The sequence below is a fragment of the Lissotriton vulgaris genome, chromosome 5, assembly GCF_964263255.1.
Source record: "Lissotriton vulgaris chromosome 5, aLisVul1.2, whole genome shotgun sequence".
Taxonomy (NCBI): domain Eukaryota; kingdom Metazoa; phylum Chordata; class Amphibia; order Caudata; family Salamandridae; genus Lissotriton; species Lissotriton vulgaris.
In genome coordinates, this window is record NC_141693.1 from 1,511,365,010 (window position 1) to 1,511,390,590 (window position 25,581).

At 45.7% G+C, this 25,581-nt stretch overlaps 1 protein-coding gene and 1 long non-coding RNA gene across 2 annotated transcripts in view; one reads left to right on the forward strand and one right to left on the reverse strand.

The window, feature by feature from the left end:
- LOC147712883 (uncharacterized) overlaps positions 1-25,581 on the reverse strand; it is a 190,239-nt gene that overhangs the window by 49,813 nt on the left and 114,845 nt on the right. Inside the window, exon 3 of the long non-coding RNA XR_015296030.1 lies at positions 18,912-19,043. This is a non-coding gene — a long non-coding RNA (uncharacterized LOC147712883). The remainder of the gene's footprint in view (positions 1-18,911; positions 19,044-25,581) is intronic.
- The window catches only part of LOC147712884 (trem-like transcript 1 protein), a 104,413-nt gene that overhangs the window by 41,360 nt on the left and 37,472 nt on the right, over positions 1-25,581 (forward strand). Inside the window, 2 exon segments of the mRNA XM_086923544.1 lie at positions 2,775-2,877; positions 2,879-2,894. Coding sequence (XP_086779670.1) covers positions 2,775-2,877; positions 2,879-2,894 — 119 coding nt within the window.

Here is a 25,581-nt window from a genome sequence, read left to right on the forward strand (position 1 = left end):
TAGCTAATTGCCTCCCCAATCTTCTCAACTGCTGTGTCCAACTCTCTATTGTCCATGTTGAGTGAAGGAGTTGGAATCTCAGTGAAGAACCGAAGACACTGTTACCTCTCCATCCCTGCGCTAGACTCAAACACCTGCACTATATTTGCTGCCATTTTGGCCGTGCCTCCCTTCCTGTTTACCACCCCAGGTACCCATGACCTACCCACTTCTCTGTGCACCAGCCAGGCCAATGACTTGCCCGCCCTGTTCCCCACCTTATAAAGCTTGTACTGCTTGGCCTTGTATTGAGCCCTACCTTCCCGCTCCGCCAACCTTCTGTATTTGTCCCTGGCGAGGACGAATGTATGCATGAGGTCTAAAGCAGGACTTTCCAGGCTCTCTGCCTCCCACCAGCATAGGTTTTCCTCCTGGGTCAGGACTTCCCTTTAATACTCTTTTTCTTTTTGCTAACAATGTGCAAAATGAGGTGTCCCCGAATCACTGCCAGATAATGATTTTGGATTGCACTGAGTGTGTGTTTTGCTGTTGCTGTTGCTGTCCTCATTACCTTTTTGGAATGCCAGTCTGTCATCTCCCATGAGTCCTGTCTCCAGCTCTGTGAGTCTCGGCGTGCCAGGGCTAGTTACTGCGTAACCAGAAGGGAATGATATGAGACCCTCTCACACCAGATGGTGTGTGCCTCAAAACTTAGACTTCTGGGGTCCTGGCACAAAGAGGTACTCTATGTGGGACATAGACCAAGCCACGCTGATGAATAGAGTATTGCCTGCATGTGAGGTTTGTCTCCCACGAGAGGTCAACCAACCCCACTACCCTGTACTGGTACGTAAGTGGGTGTCAACTTCCAAAGCCCTTGCACCCCGGATATCACTGTCCCTGTTGCTCCACAAGGTAAGATTGAAATCCCCGACTATTAATGTAGCTGTCAGAGGAAGGTGGATAATTCAGTCCCCCAGCTTTTCCAGAAGTATAGACTGTAATCCCGGTAGGAAGTACTAAAAGGCCACTCTCAGTAGTCCCCATTCAAATATGCCACTGACCATCGTGAAGCAGCCTCCTGGATCTGTCCATGTTTACGCGACAAGGAATGGTTGAGACCTACCTGCCAGGATACTGCCCCCCCCCAATCCTGTTGTGGTCCCAAAGTGTGCAAGAAATATGTACCGACCTTTCCTTGAGAACCCACAGTTGTTCCCCACTAATTGTGTCCCTTGTAGCAGAACTAACTCAGGGTTCTGCCGATAGATGTATTTGGATACCACCCTCTTCTTCAACTTTTGACCAAGACCGTTGACATTCCAGGACAGTACAGTTAAACCACCTCTGTGGGTGTCAGCCCATCTCTGAGCAGTCATGAGTAGAAGATGTTAAAGAAATCACTATGGGTCTCCCTGGTCTGCATGTGTGTGTGAGCCCCGCCATGTTCTGTGTGCCCTTGTCCCAACCAAATAACCCCTCCCATCCTCAACCTGCTGGTTTAAAACTACCACCATCCCCAATGCTTGAGGTGCCTTTTGCATCCCTATTCCACAATACTAGCCCTTGGCTTGAACTTTCCAGTCACCCTCCATTTCCAAGGGAAGGAGTGATGTTAAGATGATAGAATTTGTGCTCTCCATGCCTACTGTGCCTCTGCCGGCACCGCCATCTGTCACACAGCAGATAGTCCCACAGCATCCATGTCTCAGTGTCCATTCAGGAAAACAGTGAGTCACTGCCCGCGTGGTCACTCAGCTCTGGTTGTTGCCCTCCTCCATCTTCTGCTCTTCGCTCCTCAGTATCTTGTCTCAGTGGCGATGTGCGGCATCTACCCCATGGTACTGTCTCCACTGGTGTCCAGTATTCAAGCTACACCCAAGACTCCTCTTGGGCGTTGAAGAACCAGGAGTGCCCTTCTACCAGTATTTACAAGCACACCAGAAAGATCATCATGTACAGCAGGTTGGATCCCCAAAGCTCCCTCCCCACCTTATTCAAGGATCTATGCCTTGCCTGGACTTCCTGTGTGTATTCCAGAAAGATCATAATTGTGTGGTTGTCGATGTGTATGGGACTCTGTCGGCAGGATTGTGTCACGGTCCTGGTAGTTCAGGATGCAGGCCAAGAGTAGTCTCGGCCTGGTACCTGGCTTCAGCAGGGTCCCAGGGCCTCGGTCGGCTGATACAACCACAAATTGGGTGCATAAATCCTCAGGTTTCACCATATGATGCACTAGGCCGTCTATGAAGCACTCTGCCTCTGTGCGCTCTGTCCGTTCAGGTACTCCTGCCAGGCGGATATTCATTATTGCACGTTTTTTACTTCAGGTTTAGGTGTGGGTGGAAGCTGGATAAATGATTCTATGACTAACACACCACATTATAGAAAGGATGTCCCTAGAGGGCTTGCGCAGGACTACAGTAGAGATCCAGACTCAGTAGAAATGGTAGACCTTAAGGGGAAATTAACGTTAATCGAAGGAGTTAGAAAGGATACAGCAAGACTTAGCATATGCAGAAGTTGCATTAATTCATTTTAATATGTTTTCTTTATTCATATTTCTCTTTTTTTAAGATAATTTCAACATTGACCCAAGGAAATAATGTGTGGCCACTTCACTACTATACAATCATTTCTCCATTCCTATTTTATTGCTCCACTTATATGCCTGATGCTCTCTGTACAATTCTATACATTTTAGTCTTTACCTTGGGTAGATTGCTCCCTTTGAAGGCCATATAGACACAGTTGTTACATAGGTTCTGTTAATTTTAATACCCTATGCTCGGCAGGTCCTCAGGGAACAACCGGCACATGATCATGATCTTCGGATGCTCCCTGGCAGCCATCTTTCTTCTCATCGTCTCAGTCGTTGGCGCGCTGATATTTATACGGGAGGAGGAGGAAAACAGGTAAGATCCCAACATGGACTCAATCCACCTTGGAAAATATTCTTAGTGGTGGGTTTGTGAGCGGGTGGAGGGGGATCCCTGTGGTAGGTGCTAATGCTTGGCAGAAATCCCATGGAAAACATGTGACTATGCACCTCCTACCCTCCAGCTGATCCTCAGACTCTCTGCAGAGAGACTGCGCCTTCTCCCCATTCCTACTTGAACACAGGGTCATCCTTATTCCTATTCATTGAGGATTTCAGAAAAACGTGCTCTTGATGACTGGCACATTATTATTCTGCAGATGTAGCATGAGTTAGATCATCTGTGATGGTGACCATCTCCGCTCTGAGCAGAAGGAGCACTGCCCTTCACTGACAGTCCATGGGCAGATATCAGCAGCAGGGTGATGAGGGTCACTGGCTGTCCACGTGCATAATATATGTGACCAGGTACAGGAACTTTGGGGCATATTACCAAGGGTGGCGATATTTAATTATCGCCCCTTTAGCGGCCGTTTTCGGCCGCTAAGCGACGATAATTCCATTGCCCTATTACCAAGCTGTCGCTAACACCAGTTAGCGGCAGCTTGTAGGCGGTAGCGAGCGGTTTGGGGCCCGCTTTGCATGTCAGTGATATTTATCGCTAATGACATGCAAAGTGGGCGTACCCAACCCGATACCGACTGACAGCAGTCGCTAACAACGCTATCGCCTATTACCAAGAAAGGCGAAGCGATGGAAATATTTGCGCTAAGCGCGAATATCACCTAATGCTAACGCCTGCAAATACCAGTTCTTAGCCATGTTATCCAATGGGAGGTGGATAACATGGCTAACAGCATTTGCACGCTAATGCGTGAACACCGCTGGTTTTCCAGCGATATTCACGCTAATGCCTGCAATATTATCGCTTTTGAGATAAACGTTGGTAATAGGACGTTATCCCAGCGATAATATTGGGCGAAGCGCGGCGTTAAAAAAACTAACGCTAAGCTCAATTAGCAATAAATATCGCTAACTGTTGGTAATATGCCCCTTTATGCTTAAGGGTTCAAATGAAAGCCTCTAACATGGTCGCATAGATGGCACGCTTGATCACATAAATGTTCTAGCTGGTATCATTAATAAAGTTGATTCTGGGGTGCTTCTGAATATATTTATATATTCAAAGAAAGTTTAGAGAACCCCTTCATAAAAGTTTTTAGGTCTATTTTTCCTCACTTAGGGGACAGCTGTTTGAAAGTGAGGGGCTCACAAGCAGTGCTGACTCGTACCATGGAGATTCAGGGTAATCCTAATTTGCCTAAATAAAAAATGATTACCTTATACATTTGCTTACAAAGCCTAGAACTGAAAGAGCGCTAAAAACAGGCATGGGTGTGGGTGATGGAAATGGTTTTAGGCAGCAGGAGCTGCTGCCAGACCCATATAGCTGTTTCCACAAATTGCACACGGCTTCTGGGAGCATAGCAACATCCATGTGAGAAGGAGATCCCTCCTCACGAGGTGGATTCCAGGTCTTTGGATTTCGCTGGCTATACCTGGTCTCTGACGAAGCCTCTAGTCTGTCTTGCTTTGCACAGTCTTTGTTAGTATGAATGAATGAATACGTTTAGTATATGGTTACTTAAAATCATTACAATATTAAGTTAAAAAACATATGTCATGAATTAAAACAAAATCAAACTTTAAAATCGTCGCAGCGGGAGGGTGTGAGCACAGCAGATGCTAAAAGTGTGGTTAGCAAATAAGGATAAAATATCACTATAGTTGATTTGTTGAGTCCCTGAGGAAAAGTGGTCCTTGTGGAGTGGGGTTCTGTTATAGTGGAGCACATAAAACTATTGTTCACTTTCTCTGAGTGCCATTTTTATTTCAAGAGTTAACGTGTTTGGTAAATGAATTTACCAGAATTGGCGACATTCTTCATTGTATCCAAGGTGCAGAGCTGTCAGATGGTATCCTTTGCTTTGCGGGTGCTCAGTAAGAGGAGTGTGGGTCCGAGGTAGATTAGGCAGGCTTTCTGCAGAGCTGGGCAATTTAAGAGTATATGTGCCAAGGACTCCCTTCTATGGTTGCATAGACAACGCTCTGTGATATCTGTAAGTGCTTTCCAGGTTGGATATAGTTCTTTTATGGGAAGCGGATGTAGTTTTGTGGCTAAGATCTGATATAATACACTGCCTGCGCGAGGAGGCGCTTTGATGTTTGTAATATTTATGGAAGGCACAGAGTTTCGTGGAAGTCTCTGGCAACAAGGGATTCCATATCCAGACAGCGAAAGCAGAAACGCAGTTGCTTTTAATAAATTAAGCTAATTTGATGGCGGCATAGTCGATTATACTCGGGTCCTAGTTCTCACTGGCTAGCTGCCATAGCTCCTTTGCTGCTGAAAGTTTAACGGACCAGGGATTGTTTGGTTTTGTGAAAATGGTTTTTATGACGGCCTTCATGGAGCTAGCTGGAGCCATGGTTGCCAGGTGGTAGTATTTTGCTAAGGTGGCTAGCTCTTCTAATATTTGTTGGATGAGCTCGAACTCAAAGCGGATCAAGGTGTTTCTTGTGGATGCGGGGAAGCAACATATTTTTTATACGAAGCGCATTGAATTTTCTCCAGGTCCGCCACAAGCATTCCTGGAAATTCCTGTTGCGTGTAGTTAAGTAATGGTAGCATTTGGCCCGCAACACCCTTCGGATAGCCGTAGTTGTTGAGCTGTCTAGAGTTGCATGCAGCTGGCAAAGGGAGTGCGTGCCCATCTTTCCTTTCAACCACAGTTTTTGTAGATAGAGCGAAGGCCAGCCAGTGCCCAAGCGCAACTTGATGAGCTTTTTCTTTGGATAGCTTCTGAAGATCACAGTTTTAGATTTGCTTGTGTTAGCTGTTAGCATGTTTTTGGTGTTGTATTCAGTTAGGGCATTGAGAGCTTTTTGGAGGACTGTTCTTGTGTTTTTGTGTGGTCCAGAAGAACTAGGTCATCGGTGTACTGCATTCAATGGATTCTTGTTTGTTTTGAGTCTTTGTTAGTACTTCAAAGTGATCAGGATGCATTGGGTAAGGAGAACAAAGTCCTCTGTTTCTTTTGAGTCAGGATTTCCGTGGCTTCTGAGAGCCACAAGTTGCCAAATCCAAAGAGCTAGAGCAGAAGGCACCAAGGGGTTTATTTACACTTGCACCACCGGTCCGTCCCTTTTTATGATCCTCTGGTAGCACAGAGTGCAGAACCATATCAATGAGCCCGCCTTAGCCACTTTGCTCGGATTTTTTATGGACTCGTGGATATGGTGTAAGGCAATTCACGGCAAGTCACTGCGTTACCTTACACTGCATCGGGGAGGCGTTCTATGGGCGTTGCCGTGGGAGTTTCCACCCCACACCCGTGGGTTTTGCCGCATTACCAGATTTACAAGGATCTGTTAAACCTGGCACGGCGTGAAAATGTACACCTTCTCAGGGCAGGTGTAACAAGGAGAAATATCATTATTTCTCCTCATTTTTTCATCAGAAAGAGGAAAGAGAAAAATAACTTCATGGATTGGTTTTGTGTTGGGAAGTGTCCCTTCCTGCACACAAGCAATCCTGCCAACAAAGCAGAAACAGCTGCACCGTGGTGGAAAGGGGTCTTGCGTTGGCGCTAGGCACGAAATGTTACGCCGGTGCTGGTTGAATGGACAGCAGTGCACCGTATCTCGCAAACATGGTGCATTCCTGCCTTTTCGATTTGGCGAGGGCAGTGCAGCAAAAAGACTTGTGGTACTGCCCTAAGCCAAATCATTGTAAATGAGGCCCCAAGTGTGTGAGAGGGGACCAGCAGACACAATGAGTTACTGAACTGGGCCATTATATTTTAAAGGCTAGTGTTGCAAGACTGACATGGGAAAGCCTGGTTCAAACAGTCATATATCTAATATGCACACCTGTCACCATTCACACACATGCCCACGCTCTTTCAAACAGCCGCACCAATTTTCACACCAGCTCTTTCTGATAGACTTTAAATCACCAATATATGGTCAATCTCCTCAAATCGGCTAGCCGGAAGTGGTGGGGACCTTCTCCTGGGCCTGTATTCAGTGGGCGGGGTCTTAGCACTGGGAGAAAAGGAGGAATGTAAACCCTTATTACTCCTAGGTTTCTATTGCAAAATGAGGGACATAGGGATACAGTTAAATGTAACATGTGGCACTAGGGGTCATGCAACTAGGCACATGATTCACCTCCAAGGGAGCAACATGAGGATGCCTATTACTACATCTCTCTCCTTTGAAAATACTTACTAAGGCTTAGAGAGCAGCTTAGCCATAACTGGCCTGCAGTGGAACTGTGTCCGAACTAGACACAGAAAACAGGGTCTTGGATAGGCCAACTGCACCGGACACTGCCCATATGTCATGCAATGCAACACAGAAAGAAAAATTTCAGAGCTGCGTTGCGTCAATAAAGGAAAATTGGCAGGTGCCAAATCTACAGTCTCATGCTGATGATGTCATCTGCGACACCTAGACAAAAAATGCTAATTTAGTGCGATTGCAAGCATTGCACTATGGTGCAAGGATGAGACAGCAGTGTCTTGTGTGGAATTTGTACTCAATGTACTCCATCGACTACAGATGTCTATGTCATTATAACCAACAAAGGATATATCATTTAAGTTACTGGAATTACATGTTAAACAGAGGAATATTACGCAATATTCCACTTGGTCATTGTTCATGCCTGGTTTGATGCCTGGTCTGTTCGTGCTTAACGCTAGAGTGCCGACCTTGAAGATGGAAAACCAGGGGTCATATTAGCAAGAACATCGTTAAAATGATCGCCACTTTAGCAGAAGAAAACTGCCACTAAAACGGCGATAATCGGCTTGCTAATATGCGTTATAGAACTCCATTAGAAGCCCAGGTTAGATGTCCTGCACATCTAACCTGGGCTTCTAATGGAATTCTATAACGGATATTATCAAGCCAATTTTCGCCGTTTTAGCGGAAGTTTCCTGTCATTAAAATGGCGATAATTTTAACGAGCTTCTTGCTAATATGCCCCAAGGTTCGAGTCTGGGGGGAGGCTCAAACATCGTGTGATTCTGGGCAAATCACGTAATCTCCCCTTGCCTAAAAATGAATGCGTCCGTCTTTAATGTAAATGGTGCTCATGTAAAGAGCTGTATCACCCTTGGGTCGAGTTTGCGCTATATAAAACTGCAAATAAAAAGAAAACAGACCACGCTATTTCCGTTGATTGGCTTTGCTTCAAATCCTAGAGTCGTTTGCTACGTCAGCTTTCCGTCACACCCGTTTGCATGCAAACACAGTGCCTTGAAGACTGCTGAGAATACTAGAACATTTGACAAAGACTTACACTTGCTGGGAATCCTGCGTTTTAACCGACACCTTAACATAGGGCCCAACAACGTCAACTTCTTTATGCTGAGTCCTGTCACTGCTCTAATCGCCATACTGCATTGAACTCACTAGGGCGTTTGTATTATCGAGAAACTTTCCATATCATCTATGCTGGAGCCGCAAAGAAAACGAACACAAAATTACACAAGCAAGCAGCCAGACAGACATCAATGATTTTATCGAACGAATCTGAGGACGTTGGAGCACGCCAGGAGACTTCTTAAGTACCGGCATTTCAAGCCGGAATCCCCCACGCTTGGAAGAGCGGTGCTAAGGTTCTTGAGGAGCATATATAAAATAAGGAATTTACCGCCTTAGCTCCAGTGGCAACGCACTGCTGAATTTTATTGAAGGGCACTAGTGAAGTTTCACCCGTTTTTACTCACAAAGGGGCATATTACCAAGCAATAGCGATAATTATCGCTATTGCTTGGTTAGAGACAAAAATTTACCGCTGAGCTGCGGTGATTTTTACTGCAAATAAACCTTGGTATTACCAAGGTTTATCGCAAATGCGATAAAAATCGCCGCAATGCATGAATATCGATGAAAAGTCAGCGATATTCATGCATTACCGAGCTAATGCTCTTAGCCATGTTATCCACCTCCCATTGGACAACATGGCTAAGAACTGCTCAGGGCAGGTGCTAGCTTTTGGAGATATTCTCGTTTTGCGCAAATATCTCCAAAAGTTGGTAATAGGAGATAGCGATGTTAGCGACTGTTTTCAGTCGCTAACATCTTGGCACGCCCACTTTGCATGTCATTAGTGATAAATATCACTGACGTGCAAAGTGGGGCCCAAGATGGTCGCTATCTCCTACTAGCTGTCGCTAACTGGTGTTAGCGACAGCTAGGTAATAGGGAGATAATTTTATCTCCGCTTTCTTGGCTTTTAAAGCCAACAAAGCGGAGATAAACCCCCTTGATAATATGCCCCATTATTTCTTCACCTATCTACATCAACTAAAGAAGAATTAACGAAGATTGTGTTGGGAGACACTGAATTGTGTATACATAAACCTGAAGAAGGTGGTGAATCACACCATACCACTGAAACATGTCGCTTTGTGTTGATTGGGCACCCAATCACTAACCGGGTTCGATTAGGAGAAAAAATGTGATAAAGTGATGAACCAGGGTCATCAGCTTTAGTGTATAAAGACTTGGAGTGCTCATTTGATCTATTAAGTTTCTGATGTCTCTTATATTTGTCTTATTTTCCCAGGTTGTTTTCAAGATATATTTTAATCAATATGATTATTTGAAGTATATTGATGATGTATATGTTTTTTAAACTCACTTTTTAAACAAAATCTCTTTATATATTTTTGAATCCGATAAAGATCATAAATAATAAATATATTACATTCTTTATATTATTCTTTTGGTTTCTATTTGGTGTTGATGATTTGAACAGTGCATGTATGATTGTAGTGTGTATGCGTGATAGTATTGTGTACCTGTATGCTTTAAAGGAGCCCAAATGGATCTTGCTTTTGACAGAAGACATCAATGACAGCCTGCCCACCATCATCACCTGGACACCGATCACCACCGAAGACACCACCATGACCATGTTATTATTATGTTATGTTATTATCAATTTGTATAGGGCGTGTAGGTGTCTTGGCGCTTCCGGTACTCCTTACTATGCTTCAGACCAATAGTACTAGAAGAGCCATGTCTTCAATTGCTTTCTAAACTCCAGGAGCGTAGGAATTCCCCTCAAGTATCGTGGGAGAGAGTTCCATTCCTTTGAAGTGTTACAGCTGAGGCTCCTACCTCCCCAATTCACCTTTCCTATTCTGGCTGTCGGCATCAGGTGTGTGTTTTCAGATCTCAAGGATCTGTTTGGGATATACCATTTAAAAAGATCCAATAAGAATTTAGGGCCGTCTTTATGGAGGGCTTTGTGAGCTATGCACAAGGCTTTACATGTTACGCTTTTGGCAACTGGCAACCAATGAAGGTCCTGAATCCCTATTCAACCGACTGGTGTTTAGGTATGTCCAGTACAAGTCTTGCAGCAGCGTTTTGTACTGTTTGTAGCTTTATGAGCAGAGTAGATTGAATATTGATCTATAGGCCATTGCAATAGTCTTTGGGTATGACCAGCAAAGTCACCACCGTCTTTCTAGATTTTAGAGGAATAAAAGGACATATTTTCCTCAAATGTTTTAGCATAAAATATGCCGAGGACACCACTTTAGATACTTGAGGTTTAAGACTCAACTTATCATCTATAATAACGCCCAGGTTTTTGGCTTTGATCACAGGTGTAGGAAGGGGGCTGAGGTTATCCGGCCAACACTCCGGGGACCAGGGAGAAAAGAGATTCCCAACATGATCACTTCTGTCTTGGGAGAATTTAATTTCGAGCAGTGATCACTCATCCATGTACTATGTTTAGTCATACAGTCATGGAGCTTAGTGGAATAATTGATATCCTTGTCCACTGTCAAAATAACCAGTTGGGTATTATCCGCATAGGAGGTAGGAATCAGATTGAAGCTTCTGATTAACGGGGCCAATTCCGCTTCATAAATATTAAAAAGCGTGGGGCTCAACGAAGAGCCCTGCGGGACCCCACAAGGCAGTGTAAACGGTGCTGATTTAAAATTGCCCAAACAAACAGATTGAGTTCTATCTGACAAAAAAGAGGCCAGAAGAGAAAAAGCAGCTCCTCCAATTCCTATAGTTTTTAAACGTTCCACCAGAAGATTGCGGTCTACCGTGTCAAATGCAGCGGATAGGTCTAGCAGTTTGAGAACTGCTGACCAACCACTATCTAGAGACGATCGAATTTCTTCTGTAGTTTTTATCAGAGCCGTGCGGTGATTGGTTCTAAAACCAAACTGAATATGGTCCAGGACCTCGGTATCAGTGATAAAAGTAGAGAGTTCTTTATTTATAATTTTCTCTATTATCTTTGCAGGTAAAAGAATTTTAGCAATAGGTCGATAATTGGTAGGATCAATTGCATTGAGGTTTGCTTTTTTCAGTAAAGGGAGAATACAGGTCTGTTTCCAAACAGAAGGGAAGGACCCTTGTGCCACCATTTGGTTAAACAGTCTGGACAAGTAGGGTCCTATAAAATGACCAATACTTTTTAAAATTCTAGGGGGCAGGGGTCTTCCAGTGATCCTGATTTGGCCATGGAAATAGATGTAACTATTTGAGTTTCTGAGGTAGGGGTGAAATTGAGAAAGAAAGTGTTGGCTGTGTCTTGCTGCCCTATCTTCTCACGTAATTTAGAGGAAGCAAATTGATAAAAATTTGGTCCACCTTGGATATAAAAGTATGAGCAAGAGTATCACAGAATTCTTGGCTGTGATTGGCGGAGTACTCGTTTATACTTAACGTCAAATGTTTAATTGTTTGAAAAAGTTCCTTGCTTGAGTGACCTGCTTTTTCCATTAGAGATGTATATTATTGGCTCTTTTTGCAGATAACTTTTTTTTAAAGTCTGTGAGCAGAGCTTTATATTTGACTTTTTCTGGAGCTTCATAGTGTTGTCTCCATGCTCTTTCTTGTCTTCTGCAAGCCTGTTTATCCAATCTTAAGGCTTCAGAAAACCAAGGGGCTGAAGGCATGTTCCTATTTTTATTAGTGGTCCCAGTAGGGGCAAGGGTAAGGCAGTTGGAATCCAGCCATGATGTATACTTTATAGCTGAAGATTCTGCATTTAACTCCAGGTCCGACTGAGTTTGGGCTAAATGATCTACCAGTACCTGAGGATCAATGCAATGCAAAGATCTACCAGCGGTACTGTTAAGAGCCCTACTCCTATAATCATGTTGAGGAGACTTGTATCTAAAATGGATAGCATGATGGCCAGACCATGTTTGTGGAAGAGTATAAATATTATGAAGAGCAGGATTATTGGAGAAAAGACCATCTAGAGTATGTCCTTCTAGATGCTTAGGTTCTTGGATGAGCTGAGTAAGACCCAACTCAGACATCAACTCCAAGAGCTCCTTCATGCCTTTGTCCTCTAACATTTCCAAGTGAAAATTCCAGCCACCCAGAACCATAAAACATTTGTGTTGGAGACTAAATTCTAAAAGTGGGCTTATATTTTCCGAAAAGTTATTTCTTGAGCCAGGTGGCAATAAATTAGAAGACCAATAAAAGAGTCTTGTCCCTGGAACGAGATTTTATAGTGAAAGGCCTCGCAATCGGGGGAGTGGACTACTGAGCAATAGGCACTAATTTCAGTTTTGTGAATCAGTGCAAGGCCATGAAAAGCACCCATTCAGAGGTCCCCGCGAACACGTGCCCGCCCCACATCTTCCACTGAGCTGCTGCCACCATTGCGCCTGAACTACGCTGCACCATCAGCGCCACCTTCTAATCTGGCATCTGCCCGATGACTGGAAGCGGGCTGAGGACAAGCCCTTCCTCAAGAAACCCACGGCTGACCCACAGACCTGAAAAACTACCAACCCATCTCTCTCATTCCCTTTGCAGCCAAAATCACTGAGAAATCGCCAACGCCCAACTGATCACCTTCATTGAAGAGAACGTCATCCTCGACCCCTCCCTGTCCGGATTCCACAGCAACCACATCACGAGACAGCCCTGCTCTCCACTACCGACGACATCCGCGTGCTACTCAACCAGGGCCACACCGCGGCCCTCTTTCTGCTAGACCTCTCGGCAGCCTTCGACACCGTCTCCCACCACACTCTGGCAGTCAGACTCTACGACGCCAGTACACGGGGAACCACCCTCGACTGGACCCCCTTCTTCCTCACAGACAGAGCTCAAAGGATCAGACTCCCACCCTTCCTCTCCCAACCCACAGAGGTCAACTGCAGAATATCTCAAGTATCATCACTCAGCCCCACGCTCTTCAAAATCTACATGGCCGCCCTAGCCGCCATTGTCAGACAGCATGGGCTTAGATTAGTATCCTGCGCCGACAACACCCAGCGCACCCTCTCCCTTACAAAGAACCCCAAATAAATCAGACTCAGCTTCCAGGAAGGGATGAAAGACATAGCAGCCTGGATGAGCAACAGCTGCCTAAAGTTCAACTCAGAAAAGACAGAAGTCCTCGTCCTTGGACTCTCCCCCACCACTTGGGACTACTCCTGGTGGCACTCCCCCAAGGAAACCCACCCACCCCGACGGACCACGCCCGGAACCTCGGCATAATTCTAGACTCCTCCCTCACCATGTCGCGCCAGATCAACGCCGTCAGCTCCACCTGTTTCAACTCCCTCCGCATCCTCCGCAAGACCTTCACATGGATCCCCCGCCCGAAGCCAGAAAGACGTCACCACGCATTCATAACTAGCAGACTGGACTACGAAACACCCTCTATGCTGGAATCAACAAATCCCTGCTACACAATCTCCAGACCATTCAGAACACTGCAGCCAGACTAGTCCACGGCACCCCACGACATGAGCACATGACCCAACATCTGCGAGACCTCCACTGGCTCCCCGTCGAGAAGAGCTTAACTTTCAAACTACTCACCCACACCTACGAATCCCTCCACAGCATCAGACCCAAAAAACCTCAATGAAAGAATCTCTTTCAATGCACCCAAAAGAAGCCTCCGCTCCGCTGACCTTGTCCCTGTTTATGCTGATGAAATTTTGCTCTTTTTATCACAACCACAGACTTCTTTGCCTGCTGTCTTATCTGAAGTACATTTATTTGCTTCTATGTCTGGTTACAAATTAAATGTTGACAAATGTGAGATTCTCCTCACTGAACAAATAATTGTTTACCGTAGATTATATTTCTTCTAGTTTCTGTTGGACCGCGGGGAAAATCAAGTATCTAGGTCTGTGGTTTAAATCTTCCATTAAAGATTCCATGTTTGTAAAATTGAGGGAATTACAGACACTCATGAGAACTACCACATCCAGATGGAAGCCCATGTTTTCATGGTGGGGACGTCTTGACTCTATAAAAATGATGCTGGTTCTTATAGTACTTTTTTATGTTTCTAATATCCCTATAAATATTGCTAATTCTCATTTTGAGATCATTTATTCTATACTATCTGGCACTGAAGGGCCGTTACCCGGACCCTGAGGCTGTCCTGAATTGAGAACAGGCAGGACCACTGGGCGATGAGAGGAGGGCCGCCCCGGGTGAGATTATGCTTGGATGCCACAGCAAAGCAATTCTGAGGCAATCAATGTGTGAGCTCTCCCTGCGGCGCTTCATATAAAGACACAGGTTAGCGGTCTAGTGGCTGCAGATGGGGAATCCTATATGTAGCCGTAAATGCCTTCATTCAATTGACAGACGCGGCGACTGAGGCTGCTGATGTATGCTGCTCATTTTATAGCTGATTAATAGCTGGTTTTTAAACATCGTTAGAAAAATATTGTGTGTTGTATTATTTACTGTGACAGACTGCACATTTCTCTGAGTGCCTCTTACCTGCCTTCATTTCGCTCTTGGCCCAGTTCCGCCCCGGCATAGTGCCGTTTGTGCGGAGGGCCGCCTTCTCGAGCGCCATTTCCGGGCTCCCACTACCACTTCCGCCCTGCATCTACACTTCGCAGGTTAGCAGTCTAGTGGCTCACCTAGGATTTACATATTATGGCAACATGGCGGAAGCGCAGCGGACGAGCGCAGCGGGAGCGCAGCGGGAGCGCCGACTTCGCGCCGAAGTCGAGCCTAAGTCCAGCCCGTCTGCGCCCGTCCACGGCCGATCGCGGCCAGCGGCCACTTACTCTGCCCAATCCTTTTCATACTCGTCTGCCGACCTATTTGCTCTTCGGCATGCAGGGCCCCTATCACCTCGTGCCGCTAGGGCGGCTCAGGATTGTGGCATTCTGACTCCCCCTGTTACATTGATTCCTGATCCTTCCCCTATCTCCCCTAAACCTTCATCATCGCCCCAGTCCCCGCCATCCCTGAGGACGCCTCCCTTGACCGTTTTGTATCTTAATACCCGGTCTATGGTGAAATATCAGCTGGAAATATTTCATCTGTTAGATGACAGTGCCGTGGATATCTTACTTCTATCTGAAACCTGGCTTACTGATGATTCTGTTCCCGACACCCTCACCGCCATTCCCACTGGCTACTACATTATACAATCTAACCGCCCAGGGGGACAAGCTGGTGGAGGAGTCGCAGCCATCATCCGTACAGAACATATTTTTTCCACCTTAGCCTGCACTGTGATTCCTAATACACAAACTCTTGTAATCAAACTCAGTTCTACCAGATCCTCCCTTATCTGTGCCCTCATGTACAGACCCCCTGCTTATATGCCCTCTTTCCCACAACAGGTCGGCGCTCTTATTTCCCAACTAATTATTAATAACGCCAAAGTTATCATTATTGGTGACTTTAATTATTGGCCCTCCGACCCTCGGGAAAGCAGTCTATCGGAAGAATTCTCAGACCTTCTTTCAAGCATGAATTGCCGTCAATTCATCAAGACACCTACCCACTGCAAGGGTCACATTCTGGACCAGGTCTGGACAGCAAACCTTGACATTTCGCCCCCCTTAGTGACTCCCTGTTCTTGGTCAGATCATTATTTTATTTCTTTTTCTATTGACCTATCTATTCCCTACCGTCCCCCTCCTACAACTAACGTTCTAGCCCGTAACTGGAAGAAAGCTAATCTGACAGAACTGCACTCCATGTTGGCATCCACAGTCCCTTTGCTCGCCGGCTCAGCCACTCCTCAAGCCTCCATCCTTGAACAATGGCTGTTGTCTGCTTGCAATTCTGTAGACCCACTGAAAACCATAAAATCTATTCGCCCTCACGACGCTCAGCGGTGGTTCACTGATCAATTAAAACTTGATAAACTAGCTCTCCGCCAGGCCGAGCGCCGATGGCATCGCAATTATGATCCTCATCTCAAGCTTGAATTCGTGAACCGCCTAAAAACCTATAAATCCTCTATTCTCGAGGCCAAAACAACCTACTTTTCTCGCAAAATAATGGAGTCTGCATCCAAGGCAAAAGATATATTCTCCATTGTCAACGAGCTCTCTCTTCCTGACCGGGTCACCCTCCCCCCTCTGCCCACTCAGGCTCTATGTGACGCACTAAACACTTACTTTCTGGATAAAATTATTACTATCAAAAACAATATTCCTCCGCCCTCACCCTCTCTCTCATTTCCTTTACCTCCCAACAATTCGCAGCATCTGGAATTACCGAGTTCCAGAGACTCCTGCATAAAGTTAGTTCCGGCTCCCCTAATGACTGCTGCCCTTCCCAGATCCTTAAAGAAATCTTCTTGGCCTGCCCCGACCCTGCCTTGGCGCTCCTTAACAACTTGTTGGCCACTGGAGTAGTTCCTGACTCCCTCAAACAGGCAGTGGTGCTACCAATCTTAAAGAAAGCTAATGCAGACCCTTTGGTCCTTAGCAATTACAGGCCCATTTCCCTCCTCCCTTATCTAGGAAAGATCTTGGAGACCCATGTCACACACTGTTTGAGCGCTTTTATTGAGAGCTCATCCTTTTTGGATCCCCAACAGGCCGGTTTCCGCCCCCTTCACTCTACTGAGGCGGTCATTGTTGCCGTCATGGACACTCTAAGAACTGGTGCTGACAACAACATCTCTCAAGCCCTCGTCCTGCTAGACCTGTCGGCGGCTTTTGACACGGTCGATCACTCTATACTGATCGACCGTGTCACTAACGCCGGCTTTCAGGGTGTTGCCCTCGATTGGGTCCGATCTTTCCTTGACAGGCGTTCTCAAGCTGTACATCTCTCTACCTTCTCTGCTTCTTTCTCTTCTCTTTCCTGCGGAGTCCCTCAGGTCTCTGCTCTATCCCCTCTGCTCTTTAACTTGTATATGCAGCCCCTTATGGTCTCTCTCCGCAAATCCTCTGCAACAATTTTTAACTATGCAGACGATTTGCAGCTGATTTTCCCTATCGATTCCTCTCCCTCCTCCCACACTGGTTTTCAAACCACCATGTTAGACATCTCTGACTGGATGGCTCACAGCCAGCTCAAATTAAATCCTACAAAAACTGAGCTTGTGCTGGTGGGTGGGCCGGCCAACCCTTGGAACGATAGTTTCTGGCCCCACTCACTTTGGATCCCCCCTCCCCCTGTCAACTCTGTGAAAAGCCTCGGTGTAGTCATCTCGGGTGATCTATCCATGAAGTCTCAGATCTCTGCGGTAACATCATCCTGCTTTTTCCATTTGCGCAGAATACGCAAGATCTGTAGATTCCTCACCAGAGATGCACTCATCCTAGTCATCCTGGCTCTTGTTATCTCCAGAGTTGACTTTGCCAACATCTTATACGCAGGGATCCCTGCCTACCAGCTCCAGAGGTTACAGCTGATACAAAACCAGGCTGCTCGCTTGGTATATCACCAGCCTAAGCACCAGCACGTCTCGCCGCTACTACGGACCCTTCATTGGCTTCCAGTGGCCAAACGTTGCACTTTCAAACTTGGATGCACTATCTTTAACCCCTTCCACACTCATGACGAGCTGGGCTCGTCATGGTGTAGCCTCCTCATACACTGATGACGAGCCCAGCTCGTCATAAAACAATATAAATAGCGAATTCCCAGCACAGGAGGGGAATTGCCTTAGCAGCCATGGAGTTAAAGCCCTCTACAATCTTGCTCCTGCCTTTATTTCTTCCAGCCTGAAGTGGTACATACCATCACGAAACCTACGCTCTTCTGCTGATAACCTCTTGCATATCCCTCAAATCCATCGCAAGAAACATGGTGGCCTTCGTTTCTCTTTTTTAGCCCCCACATTTTGGAACTCCCTCCCTTCCCCCTTCCGCCACTGCCCCTCCTATGAATGTTTTCGCAGGACACTGAAGACGTTCCTTTTCAAATCAGCATTTGAGTAAACTTCTGCCCTTACTTCCCGCATCTGTTATGAGCGCCAAGAAACCGTTTCGGTGAACGTGCGCGGTATAAGAATTTTTAACATAACATAACTTGGGCCCAGTTGCGACCAAGCCTGACCCGGACGCCGCTGGCTCCCACTGCAGGGCCCCTACTGGCGCAGATATCTTGAATCCTGCGTCAGAGGGCAGGGAGTGCCATACAGGCTGGGACATAGGCAATCTGCGCAGCTATTCTGAGAGCGGCCCGGCACAGATCCTATGCAGGGATCAGGAGTCGGAAAATACTAGGGGCAGAAGACGCAATATTGGGCCCTTTAGTAGGATTATGAGAGACAGCCCAGAACCCTGAACTGCAGGCGCATCAGCACAACTGTGCCAGATGGGCAGCAGGCACTGGAAGGATGGCCCAAATAGCACTGACTACTACGCCACCAGAATTCAATAATCACAAAGCTCCAGATCTGGCTGAGGGGGACTGCCTGGGTTGCCAGCCTGCACGAAACAGTTGAAGCAGCTAGCCTAGAACCAATCTCATCTGCTGATACCCTCCCCCAGAGTTACAGAATGGATTGGTGAGAAAGCCACCAAAACACAGCACAGCAACAACATGGGGAAAAACTAGGCAAAACAGACCAAACACACCTTAAAAAACAAAAAGCTGACATGGTTAACAGATACAGGGGCTGAGTCCAAGACAGTATCAACCCCCAGGGAAGAACCTGAACGACAAAGCGACGATCTCTGCGCCATACTGATGGAGGTCAAAACTAGCCCCAAACAATTGACTCCAAACTCAATATACTTACCTCCCGGCTGGATCAGGTGAAACAACAAGTGGAATCCATGAGATACGGCTAGACCAACTTGAAAATCGTGCTTCTGAGGCTCATGACTTCCAGGTGGAATCTAAGAAGCACCTGTTGCAAATGGAAAAAGTCCTGAAAATAATTAAAGCAAAAAACAAAGATTTAGAAGTCCATTCTAGAAGGAACAACCTCCGCATCATGTATATCCCAGAAACCACCGCAAAATCCAAATTGAAACATTTGTGGAGTCACTGTTTCGAGAACTCTTTGGCCCTGGCCTCTTAACAGTGTTTATTGTAGAATGAGCCCACCACTCCCTGGGCCCCAAGGCTCCAGTGGGCACTACACCTAGGCCATTCCTGGCAAGCCTGCTTGATTATTGTTGACCGCGACACGATCCTACGCCTGGTCAGGCAGCGTGGTAACATGTCATCAAGCAACAACATTTCATTCTACCCTGACTTTATACCCTCGGTGTAAGCTGCCTGTCGTGACTTTGCACCCGTCAAGTGCATCCGACAGCAATCTAGGGTACCATATGCGCTTCTGTACCCAGCTAAACTAAAAATCACGTACAACAGACACCCTCCCTTCTTAACTGATGTTAAACCAGCCCTTAACTTTGCTAAGCACATTGGAGGTCAGAAACACACCCTTGAGTTCATGCTTCGTGATCCCCGTGGGCGTGGGGCTCAGCAATAATGACTGACATTTCAGAAAATAGGCACTGTACAGCTGAGAACTGAGCTTAACTGTACGATTTCATGGACCGAACAACTCCAAGTCAGCTCAACTGAAGAGCTGTCCTGGGTATATAGACATCTATTTTGCTTGTATGAGTTTTAATTGCTCTGGCTCTTTCATTATTATCTGATGAACTTGGCCACCTTGCCACTAAGGCAGGGCAGTTCATCTGCGCCCTCATGCCCCCTAGGAGAGCTTCCCCTTTTTCTATATCGGGGAATTACAATGTTTACCAGATGGTGGGCGGGATCGAATTCAGAACCTAATTGGCGGCTTGGTGTGGGTAGCGGACAGGTGGGTTGGGGAAGGTATTACAGTTTATTTGGTGATGGTAGGGTGGAAACATCGAGCTCCAAAACCTGCTTAGTCATATAGATGTATTGTAGCTCTACAGGTCAAACCACACAGATGACTCATAACCCATTTACATTATAACAATGACATTGGTTGACAACAGACTACCAGGACGGTCAGGCCTGATCACATTCATACACACTGCACACCAAATGTTTAAATGAGAACATACACTTTCCTTACCTGGAACATTTGAGGTCTAAACGACCACAGAAAGATATATCTCATTCAGACATCTTTGCTTAGACACAATACTGATGTCTGGTTCCTTCAAAAGACGCATTTTAGCAACATATCATCTACTAAACTACATCACAAACACTGGGGGGATGGTTACTCATCAGCATACTCCAACCACGCATTGCCATACTAATATGTAAGGGGCTCGGCTGGATCACACTCTACTCGTAGATAGACCACAATGGTAGATTTGCAGTACTGGGGGACACACTGGGGATTACCCTGATCACCATGGCAGCGATTTATGGACCAAACACGGATAATTCAGAGTTCTGCAGCACCATATGGTAGAAGATAGCCCTATGGGCTGTGACATCATAGTGTAAGGCCAAGACTTTAACGCTAGACAAGATGAGGAGACAATGGCATCCAAGAGAGAGGGAGGGCACATTGTGGATTATTTCACATTTAATGAGGGATAAGTATCCTCCCCCTCCACACTCTGGGAAGCCTTCAAGGTGGTAATACGAGGGACATGTATCGCTAGACAAGCTGGTGTGCTGAAAGCTATTAGACAGACCCATCTTATGAATATAACTTCCCATTGGGACAAGATAGAGAAATGAAATTTAGGCTCTCTAAACTCAGAATTTAATAACACATCTTTTAGTAAAGATGTTTTTTTAAATGTTTGTTTGAAAATGCCACTTTTAGAAAGTCAGCACTTTCTTGTTTAACCATTCTGTGTGCCTCTGCCTGTTTGTGTATTGACTGGTTTTGGAGCGACAGGGGCTGGGGATGTGCATTCGCTGTAGGCAGCCACTGGGGGGGGGGGGGTTGAGGTGTGCCTGGCCCTTCCTGAATGACTCAGAGCTGGGCTGAATAGACCTTGGCTGATTTTAGAGTAGTTGAAGGAGATTTCCTTGCACCCGAATAGGGTCTGTCTCCCTTGCACAATGCTGTTACTACCCCCTGCGGTCATGCTGCACCAGTGAGGACAGAACTGGTTTGGACTGGGTTAGCAGCAGGAAACTAACACCTGCTCTGACCCTTAGTGGAGAAGTGTGGCTCAATGGTTAGAGCGGCAGACCCTGATGCAGAGGTCTGGCCCGGGACCAGGGTTCAATTCCCCGCCTCGGCGGGTCTTGGGCTCAAAATTCCATGGACCTGATAATTCTCGCCTCGGTGCCTATTCCAATCATAGAGTCCCACTCTGCAACTCTGGGCAATAGCTTGCTTAATCTCCACAACGGCCCCCACAACGTTAAGGATGCCTGGCCTCCACCTTGGGGGTGCCCAGGAGTGGACGCCTCACAGGGAAAGCCAGGATGGGTTCCACAGCGGTATTCGTACAAACGCCTTGAGACCCTTGTGGGTGAGTAGTGTGCTATACAAGTATCAATTTACAATTTACCCGTGTAAAGTCGGACCAAAGCCTACACCACAAAAGTGAGCCCAGCAGATGCGATGGAGCCGCTGATCATGCAGCTGGGAGCCCCAACAGCACAACAACACCCACCACTACAACCCCCAGGTCGCCTCCCCTCCCTAGCCCCACCCACTCCGGCCTAGGACATGCCACATCAACTGCACGGAATCATGTACCAAATAAACGGCCTGATGTCGCACAATCACATCTGGTGAAATGCATGTGTTGTCACAAAAATGAGCATCACACATTCACCTTCGAATCAACAAATGAAAATGTAATCAAATAAACACAGAACAGAAATGAAGACATACGGTGGTTCCCCCCGGGACAATCCATAGGTCCCAGCCTGTAAAGCAAAAATCATGATGAGAAAGTGTGTCTTGCGCACATCAAAGGACAGAGAGAGAGCAAAGGAGAGAGGGAGCTACAGAGAGAGAGAAAGAGAGGGAGTGAGAGAAAAATGGACAGAGAGACATAGACGGACAGAGAGGGGGAGAGAGACACTGAAAACAAAAGATACGGACAATGTGTTCACATGTATGTTGCCACAGTGTACATGTTTACATACAGACTGCATGACTGTGTACATTGTGGCTGTTTGGGAGGAGCTGCCTATTTGATGGGGACAGTGGACATTTCAACAACAGACGTATGAGTGTTTGTACTTGTACATTATCAACTCACATTTCCCCGCAATGCCAATTGGGATTGGGTTGTGTGTACACCCTGTCAGCACCAGATGTGCCCTGTGTTCTGTTGTGGACGTGTTGGGGTCTGTGCCACATTGTTGTCAGTGTTGATTTTAACGCGGTCAGTTGACACGTTATCTGGAGACTATCGCATGGTGCCGCCGTGTTGAGAATGCTTTGTTAACACAGCATACTTTTCCCACAATAGACTGCGATGTTGGAAGTTGTGTTAAGTTACTTTTTTGATGGTTATCACACGTTCCTGAGAATATGCCCCCAAGTTGTTTGAAACCTTTTTAAAGTCATATTCTTATTACATGTATGTTGGATTTTTGTCATTTTGGTCTTGTTGAGTTTAGATAAAGATACTTTATTTTTCCAATCTGTTGTGGTGTCCATTTTTTTTTTTTTTTTTTTTATTATATTTTTTATTTTCCAATTAAACACAATACATAGACAGTGCAACACAATTTCCTATATAATTAGTAAACATAAAAGATAACTGAGTATTAAACAAAACCTTGAAAAAGAAAAAGAACATTACATCACTTAGTATAATAATCCTAAATACTAAAGTTTAAGAAAAAAGAAAGCTTAAAAGAGAAAGACAATCAAAATTACTGCTATAGTTAATACGCATTACAGTACTTCAGACCGTACAAAGTCCTCCTGCAGTTTCCCAACATATCATATCCCGAATCCAGCCCGCCACCTACTAATTGGTTCCCATATTCTTAACCCCAATTGCCTTCCTCTCCTACCTTTCCTTGCATATATAGATTTTTCCAAATTATACACTGACAATAAGTTAGCAAGCCATACTTGCATACCAGGTGGGTTCTTATCCAGCCAAGCCCTTGCTATACAAAGTCTATATACAGCCATGGCAACAAAAATAAAATCTCTCTCCCCAAAGGTATCCTCTCCTACTATTCCCAATAATATCTGGGCAGGTGTAAGGATAATTTTCACATCGAGGGAAGATTCCAAAAATCTCTCTATGTCCTTAATTAAAGAATGAAGCTGAGGACATAGGGCAAACATATGTACTATGTCAGCGTCTAGTGAGTTACAGCGTGGGCAAGAGATCCCCGTAGTACCACCCCATTTCGCTATTCTGGCTGGAGTATGATAAAGTAAGTACAAAGTTTTGTATTGTTGTGACTGCAATGGCGCAGAGCAAAGGATCGTTCTTCCTAAGTCCAATGCCTCCTGAAACCATCCAACTTCTCCATCCAATTTCTCTGCCCACTTACAACCATACTTATCCCTATCATCCTGCTTTAATTCTACGAGGCTTGCGTAAAAGCTACGTATTGAGCAATCTCCCCCTAGCCTAATCTTTTCCATAATATCCACTCTATTAAACCCAGTCCGTCCACCCTGTTTTGTCCCCAAAAAACTCCTTATCTGAAGGAATTTAAAAAAGTCCCGCCTATCTAACCCAAACCTCTCCATTAATTCTGTGAACTGTACAAAGCCTCCTAAATTCATCACATCCCCTACCTGAACAACTCCTTTCGCTGCCCAACCCTCCATTGTCCTGTCCCCGAAAATTTCAGATGGAAAAGATCTATTATTCAGCAACCTAGTATACCAATTAAACCTCCCTATACCCACTTTCTTCATAAGAGCAGTCCAAATCTTAATTCCAGCTTCCAAGGTCTTGAATCTAGTTCTTTTATAATAGGCAAACTCTGTACAGTATAAGAAGCAATTTTCCACCTCCTCCCCCAGAACTGCTGCATAAACCCTATCAGAGCTATCCATCGTTCTCTGATCAAGCCCTGCCCCTCCAATCAGCCCTTGAATGTATTGAGTTGCGGCTGCCAGGTAATATAGCCTAAAATCAGGTGCTCCCCACCCACCTCTCTCTCTGGGAAGGGTCATGAACCTATATGCTCTACGGGTCTTACCCTGCGCCCATATAAATCTATTAAGTAAAGCTTCCAAAGTATTAAACCATTGTCCCTCAAAATACAGGGGTATTGCCCTAAACAAATATAAAAACTTGGGCAATATTACCATTTTAATAACATTCGTACACCCCACTAAGGAAAGATGCAGATTATTTAATCGTTCCAAGTCCAGCTTTACCGCACCCATCAAAGGGGTCATATTCCTCTGTACCACAGTATCAAGATCCGCTGAAATTATCACCCCTAGATATACCGCCGACCCCGTGACCCTTTGATCCGTACATCCCACAACATGTTGATTACAGACTATTTGGGTTTTAGCCCTATTTAAACTATAGCCTGAAACCTGACCAAAGTTAAGAGCCTCAACTTCAACCTCTCTAATAGCTCCCTCTGGGTTAGATGTCAACACAGCCACATCGTCTGCGTAAGCCAAAGTTTTAGCCACGCAGGCCTTCAATCTCATTGGGGGGATCTCCTGATTCCCTTCCAACCTACGCAAAAAAGGATCTAAGTATATTGCGAAAAGAAGAGGAGATGAGGGACAGCCTTGTCTGGTTCCTCTTTCTATCTTCACTGCAGCTGAATATCCTCTGTTGACCCTAATTCTGGCGCTAGGGTTCTTATATAGTGTTTGCAGGGCTTTAATGAACCTCTCCCCTATGCCACCCCATCTCAAAGTTTGCCATAAGTATTCCCAGGAGACCCTATCAAACGCTTTCTCAGCATCCAAAAACAATGCCGCCATAGGGTCTCCCAGGATACCAGCAGCGTCAAACATTGTAATCACCTGCCTTGTATGCACTGTAGTTCCTTTGCCTGGTATAAACCCATGCTGTGAGCAAACTACAAGATTCTCAACAACCCCTGCTAATCTCTTAGCCAGCATTTTGGAATAGACTTTAGTGTCCGCATTCATCAGCGTAATCGGTCTGTATGACCCAGGTTGAATTGGGGGTTTCCCTTTTTTTAGAATAACCATAATATCAGCTCCGCCCCATGAGTCAGGTACTGCCTCACCAATTTGAGCTAATTTCATAACCCCAAACATATCAGTCCCCAGAACACTAAAGAAAGTTTTATAAAATTCCACCGGAATCTGATCCGGGCCCGCAGCCTTTCCAGAAGATAGAGCACCCAATGCCATTGATAACTCCTCCATCTGAAAGGGTAATTCCAGCTCCTCCTTATCTTCCTCCACCATACAAGGCGGAATAATGCCACTTAAATACTTTCCAATCTTTTCTGCCTCTCTTAAACTGTCCTCCTGGTATAGCTGCGCATAAAATCGCCTGAACACCTCCCTCACCCCTTCTGTATCTTGAATATTAACCCCCTGTTCGTCCCTAATT